Consider the following 8247-nt stretch of genomic DNA (forward strand, 5'->3'; position numbering starts at 1 on the left):
TTAATGTGATTATGTGTCGCTTGCTCGTGCTGTAGTTCCATCCCACTCTCCCCATAGTCCCACCTCTAGCAGCTCATGTTTTTCCGGAAATAAACGTATAGCTGTATCTCTCTCTATTAAATTCTTCTAGATAAATATTTCTTCGAAGACACGAAGTATGCATTACTACTGTATAGGCACTCGAGATTAAAATGAGATTGGCAGAAACCGCCTGTGAAACGTGGTCTTTAAAGAAATGTCTTTGACATTCTGATTCATATACAAATGTTCTGTTGTTTGCATTTTTTTAAAACTGTTGTGTAATGTAAAAAAAAACAGAAAGTACTTCTGGACCAGCGTTGTTAACGTTTTCAGAAGTGGTCTATATTTATTTTAACATACCGGTAGTCATACAAGAGATCAACATTCCATAGAGAACTCAACAGTTAATTAGATTAAGATACATTTTCTTTCATGAACCCATTAACCTACAGTCAATGTGTGTATGTTTGTTTTTGTGTGGGGAGGAATGAAGTGACCTTCACCCTGTAAGGGTCTCATTAGTGTGTGTGTGTGTGTGTACGCGTGTACAGAGCAGGCCTATAAAAACTCTCAAGCTTCTTTGACTCCCGCTGACACATGAACACAGTTATATCTAGTAACTTCCATTACACACTTCACATTTGTAAAAATGTTGAATAAATACTCAAGACACTTTTGACGCATTAACAATGTCAGCTATTTCAGTGCGTGAGTGGCCAGTTCATTTGGCTTGCAGTACTCGCATGCTTTTACAGGCATTACTTAATACACACACAAACTACAACACAACGGACTTTAACACCTCAAAGTCTAGGAATGCAGAAAAAGAGTGAATACATTTCGTGATTCTGGATAATTTATGACCACTGAATCTGTGTTGTGGCATACTACATCTGAATATTCTAGCTTTCATTTGTGCCATTTTATCAACATGCAGTTTATTTTTTCCTTTTCATACTTCCAGAACTGAGCAGGGTATGAGCACGCTCGCTTAAAAAGTTGACAAAGTTGTTTTGAGAAGCATAAGGATTGTTTTAATGCAGACTGGACCAGGCCTAGTTAAAGGGATAGTTCACCCAAAATAAATAATTCTGTCATCATTTACTCTGCAGTTCTGCGGCACTTTTGACTACCATTGTAATTTTTCCTACTATGGTAGTCAATGGGGTCAAAGAACCAAACAAGGACATTTATACAGGTGTGGAACAAATAGAGAGCAAAGAATTCATGAACAGAGTTTTCATATTGGGATGAACTATCCCTTTAACACTTTTACTGTCCACACCAAAAATGTACAAAATTTATATATAGTGGGAAATGTTGTATGTTTACTAGTAAAATTTAACTTTTCTGAACACTCTTCATACGTTATATCCAAATATCTAGCTACATTCATAAATACACAGCTGCTTAATAACTGAATACAATGCAAAACATCAGTAACTGGTCTGTAATTGAAACATCTATCTATTGTAATTTCTTTACAATGTAACTAGGGATGCACCGATACTACTTTTTCCTTTCCGATCCGATTTCGATATCTGAATTCTGCGTATCGGCCGATTCCGATTCTGATCCGATACTAGCACTGTTTTTCATGATCAAAGTAGACCTGCATATTTTAACTTTTATTGCCAGAGATGAATAGTTAAGCATGTTTACTTTCAAGTACATTTTAAACTATCTGTACTTTATCAGAGTACTTTGGACAAAAAATGCTTTCCTACAGTATGAATCACATCATACTTATTCCACTACAGTCCATAAATAAATTGTTTTTTTTTACTTTAAATCCATAAGTACATTAAAATCTACCATTTTCCTTTACTTAAGTATTTTTACTTAAAAGTATGTAATTAAGTGCTGTATTAAACTTAAAAATACAAACAAAACAAAAATGTGGTCTCATAAAGCACAGATACTTACAAAATATTTAACAAATAAATCTCTGTTTATTACACAAAGCTATCACATTATAAAAGTGTCCAAACTCGCTCATGCACATCCTGGACACAAAATGATGCGCTTAATACATTCGCTTCTACGTTATTTAAAGTCATGCGCATTGGACGCAGAATGATGCGCTTAAAGCACCCGCTTCACTCACGAGCATCCCGGATAGAGATGATCCTGTTGTCGCGGGGATCTTTGCTTCACAAGTTCAAAACAGTTATAACACAAAGAGAATATATATGTTATGTGTTTAAATCATAGAAAATTGAATCCATCCTAAAGTTTAAAGTTATGTATGAATGACGCATAACATAGACCCCTTCCAGTGCTTGAATCTAATAACGTTACACTCAGCGAGTACCGTCTCCGGCAAAATGTGTTTTAAACAAAACCACCCTCTATTATCTAGTGATTATTAAGAATATTGAAAACATTGGAACGAGAAACATCCTGACTGTTCCCGGACACACGCATGCTGGATTGAGATTGACAGATTACCGCACCAGCGGAGGTCAGAGTTTTATAATTATGCTATATTGGTTTATTCCTCGCATAAAGCTATCGAAATACATGACATCGAAAACAGTGCATGACAACGTTTATGGTAATTTCCTGATAGTAAGTCCTTTATGAAGCTTTATAGTAACATCCACGGGTATCGCAACGGATCGGACTAAAGAGAACCCGTCAGTCCGATACCCGATCCAGCAAAAAAGACCCGGATCGGCCTCAATTCCGATCCAGAGTATCGGATCGGTGCATCCCTAACAAACAGAAATCAGCAATATTGGAACCACATTTTTCAATACGTTAAAGTCTCATGTTTAAGTCCGCAAGGGATGAAAACAGCACAAAGTTAAAATACTTACGATTTAACGTGACAGACAGCCATAGCCCCACAGGGCAAGAGTCAATTCTATCAACTGACCTGAAATGCTCTTATAATGACCAAGGGCCAAGGGGTCTATTCTTAATGTTAAACACTACATGCTAAAAGTGTTCTGTATACTGCTATAATGCTATAAATGCTAGAATAGATTTGCACCTCTACAAAAACTGATTAACAGCAACCTTTCAGAAGGTTCTAAATCACACACACAAAGGTCTCCTTCCTGAACGAGAGGGCAAAACACAAGGAGAGGAAGGGCTGGAGGGAGTGAGCAGAGGTCAAACACACCCATATGTGAACTGTGGGTCATCAGTAGACATACAACTTAAGTGCCCAATGACATCTCTTTCCCTTGTGTTCTCTTCTGACTTCTCCTTATACTGAAAGCGTGCCGGCGCTTGTTTCTCAGCGAGGTGAGACTCCATTAGCAGCATGGCAAGAGTCAACAAACCCGGTACAGCTGCGGAGGGACACCTGAATGAGTGTTTCCCATACAGTCATTTCCAGGAAAACTGCACAGACAACACTTGCGAATCGGCACACACAAGCTGAATGCAAAACCTGCTTAGTCCTTCGTTGCCACATGTTTTCCCAAATCACCAAATTGTTTTTTGGCACTAAACTGAATTGCTGTGTTGACAGTTGACGGGTAACATGATCTGTTGGCAGTCGAGTTTTGCAAACCACATCAACCACTTCTGTTGTGCGTGCGTCCGTGTGTGTGAACGCACATGTGTTCTGTTAGTGTGTGGGCTTATGACAAACACTGAACAGCCAAACTTCTTGCTTTCTCACACGTATATTTGGTGTTTGTCACAAGATTGTGATAGGTTTGGCTGGAGGAAAAACAAAATGGCAAAACTCACGGAGGGAATTAATGACTTGGGACAAGTGGGAAACGCTATGCGTTAAAGGTGGTCAGAGTGGTTTTAGCATGTTTTTAAGCAGTTGCTAGGATATCCTCCGGTATTTTCTAGTCCTCTCAATGTAAGCAAGGGATTTTTAGCACGGTTTATCTTTCGCCTGGTACAAATCATAAGTCAGATTGAATCGCAAAACTAATGGCTAAACTCTTTTCCACAAGCCACACAGGTATCACGAACAAGCCCAGACCGAATCTGTGCTTCCAGATTTTTTGCAAAATTGATATGTCTTTGTACACAAACACGCACAGTTAAGCAGCGCCGTACCCTTGTGTACACATGCACACCAGACATGACCAAACATGCAAAACTCCCTCCTTCATCAAAGTCAAATAAGGTCTGCAGTACACAAAATCAAAACACACCACTTACGTCAGAATAAATATAGTCAAAATAATATGCACCTTGAGACATATTTCCATATGAGAATTTTAGACACACACAAATGTGGTAAACAGAACAGTTAGCACAAGAACAAGGACCCAATGTTGCCAGAAAAGCAGCGCACTCTTGGTTTGTCAGTTTTTCTGTCTTTTTGGTCATAGTCCCTTCATGCTTCAGGGTCCCTCGCGCCACTTCTCAGTATTTTTCGCCACGTGTTATCTCCTTGTTTGGACTGTGTGTGAAACCTCTCTCCTCTCACGCACAGTTGCCTATCCCAAGTTTTTCTCTCAGCCTTCTACACCAGCCGATCTCTTTCTCACACCAGTCAACACTGATCTCCTGAGCCATTGAGAGAAATACACACATCTTGGTTTTGTAGTTCACACGCTTAATCACAACCCTAAACGCTTCCTTTGGAATTCCCTCAGAGAATGACAGAGAGAGAGAGGGAGAGAGAGAGAGATGACTATTCTAGTCCCTGTGAATCTTCCCTCAAATCGGTTTGTTTAGACAGCGGGCATGTTCATTCCAAACCATCCTTACGGGGTTTGAAGAACAACATTTATATTCTGGCTCGCATTATAGTTATGCAAGAAAGACGACTACTTTTATTCAATCTCAGAATATCTGTCATTCTATCGCGTCGTGTGTGTATGAATTTATCTCACCCAAGGCTACATACGAATCCCATAATGACCCTATGTGGTGACTTGCAAGGCAGACACTCAAGACCTCCAAAAACTGGAACTTTAACACCGTGTCTAGTATACAGGGCGCAACGCAAACAAAGACATTGGAAACACATTAGAACCCATTATAATTTTACATTTTATCCGCACTGGACGCGGCAAGCAGGTTGCAATGTCACGCCTGTCGCGTCCGGTGTAGACACTGTCTAGGGATAAATTTGCAAGTCAAAGCTCAGGCTGGCTAATGGGATCGAGGGAATCAGTATGATGTCTTCTGCAAAATAGAATAAGGGGCTTGACAATTAATATTTACAAATGCTACTCGAGGACACATGACAAAGTTTAGTAGTAACAACTGAATTTCATGCAGAAGTGAATTACATATGTAATGGTGTATACGGTGAAATACAGACAAAAACTAAATACATACCGTTTACTTCTTGAATCTGTCTACTCATGAAAAATATTTTATACTCTCGTAGAGCAATAAACACACACAAACAATTTCATATTAATACGCATCTACACACATACTATATTATATTACATATACAAATAATTTTTTCCTTTTTTAATATTTGGTCTCTACTCTTTGTTTACATTACCACGCCCCCACCCCACTACCCCCCCTTTTGATGCACAAAATTAAAAAAGCAATAATTGAATTAAAAGCCAAACAATCTGTTTGTGTCTGTACATATTATGCAGACTAAAAAGGGCACTTGTTGTCACTAAACTAATTTTTCAAAATGTGATTTTCACACTCATAAATAACCAGAATCAGTGTACAGAATGCTACCATGCGATCAGGAAAAGAAAGGACAATTGTATTTAGCTGCAGCATGTCCCTTTACTAGAGTGAACATGGTCTTTATGGAAGGGATTACGTTTATTGCAGTCAAAGATCAATCGGGATTCAAGTGGAGTTTTGGGAACTGTCTCGTTGACTCTTGCTAGGCGCTTTGAAGCATCACAATTTACAGTCATTACACAGCTCACACAGGTTCATTTTGAGACCTGGGTAATGCGTTATAGATCGTACAACACATCAGCAGCTTTGTTTAAAGAGAGGTTATCGGTACATAACAGGAGGGGGTAAAGATGGAGACACGAAGACCAATCGACCTCTTCTATTGATGTCTGGCATTCAGCACTGCGTGGATGTCAAAACTACGCCTTTTTGCAGTTTCGTTTCTTAAGTGAAAGCCATAAGGAAAACAGACACATAGTTGTAACTGGTGACACGAGAACCATGCAAGGCACAAAAGAGAAAATATGATCAATGTTATCATTTTACATAACAGAAAAGCTCCAACATCACAAAGTCACCTCACGTGCCCTTAACATGACGTGATTATATCTATTGTGAGTTTTGCTTTCATCTACATAAGTGTCATTTAAAGTTATTTTCGAATCCATTGACATCACAAACACCAGGCACTTTTCATTCTGAAGGTACAAAGGAAAAAACGCTGCTTTGCTCTTCTACTAACTATGACATCGACTGTCTTTTTGATGGAAGCTCCATTTTATTAACAGAAGACATAAATCCCATTAAAGCTATATATTTATTTATTGATGCCTTTAAAGACACACCATCTGCCAGCATACAAACACACTCAAAATGAGGGTTTTTAATAAACAAAAATCAGTTCAATTCTCAAATATTGACAGTTTGTGACAGCAGCACCCATACAATTAAACCTGCTTTTATTACAGTAGGCCTATGTGACGTAACCATTGTGTCCGATTGAGTACCATATTTTGTACCACTGCCAAATAGTTATTTAGTTATATTATATAGTTATACAATCACATGATAAATGCGTGGTTACTATAGTGATACCACGATCAGTTTTCGTAAGGGAACACAAACGCACACATCTTCATGATGTGTAAGTAGACCTGACACCACACTAACCACTCAAAATTTATAGCTTGCTTTGGTTAATTATTAATGTGTTGAGACATGGCATGCATCGAGTCCTACAGGCCCACTTTCTCTTACTCAATCCGTAATGAGGTGTTGCCTCTTTAAATCCTAGTAAGGACCAGTGGGGAAGTCAAGACTTGATCGAATAATAATGAAAAGGAGATTTTCTACCCATAATCCTTCGACATAATAACTACTGTAATGCCTTTCCGATGCGAGATTTGAAACGTACACAGGCCCTTGTTGCCAGGAGAGCAACTACGCGGAAGAATTCAGATGAGATGGTGATTTTCTGCAAACATATGGACCCATGCTGACATTAAACGCAACTCCGCAAGGGACAGACTCTCGTGCCCTCACATTGTACCATACGTGTTTAACGCGTTTTAAGTACAAAACAACAACCGGGACAACTTAAAAGTTCTTCGTTTTTTGTTTAGATTGTTTAATTTAAACACAGTAATGAAACCAAACTGCAAACTTAACCTTTTTGTCTTCTTTTCGGAGTTCAACTAACGTTTCTCAACTGCGACTGAGATCTACCGAAAGAGTGTTTATGATCTATCGGGTGTCAGATGTTACCCCAAATTACTTAAACATGTAACACAAGCCGACTATCACGACTTATACAATCTCAAACACGCTCTCCGGACACACGCGATCTTCTTACCTCGTCCCATTTGATAAACTTGTTCCCCCTTATAAGTTCCTCAGGGACCGACACCGGTTTCAGCTGTAAAGCGTGTACTCCAGGTTTCGCCCCGGCCATGACTGCCGAATCGACCGGTAGGCGACGCCTCTGCTCTCGGCTTGAAGTCTCTGACCTTCAGTGGCCAGCGGATCTTTTAATGAGACGGTCAGAATCTCCGGAGCCCGACCCGAAGCCTCGAGACCCGGCTGGCTCAGCACACGCAAAGCCGACTGTCACACATTCACGAGGGCAGTTAATGACTTTCGCGATTGTTTATTCGTTTAGTCTCTTATCGCCGACTAGAATTGATATTTTCCTTCCTGTTCTTCCATCCGCTCTATAATGATGAGATTCCCGCTCATGAGAAACTTCCAGTTGACTTTGGTCCCCGCTGCTGGAATTCGCTCTTCTTTTCCCTCATGTTTTCTCTGAAATAAACGGGAGAGAGGGAGAGCGAGAAGGACAGGGCAGGAGAGAGAAAGAAGGAGGGAATAAGGAAGTGAAGAAAAAAGCGAACAGGCGAGGGAGTGTTTTATTATTCTCTTTTTTTCTTTGTATGTTTTTCATTCTTTGAGAGATGACAGTGTTTCAAACTGATTTCGCAGAATGTTGTAGTTATAGCCTATTTGAGTTATACAAATAATTAAAGTTTCTTGATTTAAGGGAATTAATGTAGGCTATGCATGATTTTTCTTGTAAGAGTATAGAAATGGATCACAGGTTGTTTTCTTCTTGAAAGTTATATAAACGTCAAGAAGAGTTAA

General features: G+C 39.3%; 1 protein-coding gene across 1 annotated transcript in view; it reads right to left on the reverse strand.

Moving 5' to 3' along the window:
• plcb3 (phospholipase C, beta 3 (phosphatidylinositol-specific)) overlaps positions 1-7978 on the reverse strand; it is a 46238-nt gene extending 38260 nt beyond the window's left edge. Inside the window, exon 1 of the mRNA XM_056744680.1 lies at positions 7463-7978. Within this exon, the coding sequence (XP_056600658.1) occupies positions 7463-7561 (99 nt within the window). The 5' untranslated portion in view covers positions 7562-7978. The remainder of the gene's footprint in view (positions 1-7462) is intronic.
• Between the last annotated feature and the right edge of the window lie 269 nt (positions 7979-8247).

Source organism: Triplophysa dalaica, chromosome 1 (assembly GCF_015846415.1).
Source record: "Triplophysa dalaica isolate WHDGS20190420 chromosome 1, ASM1584641v1, whole genome shotgun sequence".
NCBI lineage: Eukaryota > Metazoa > Chordata > Actinopteri > Cypriniformes > Nemacheilidae > Triplophysa > Triplophysa dalaica.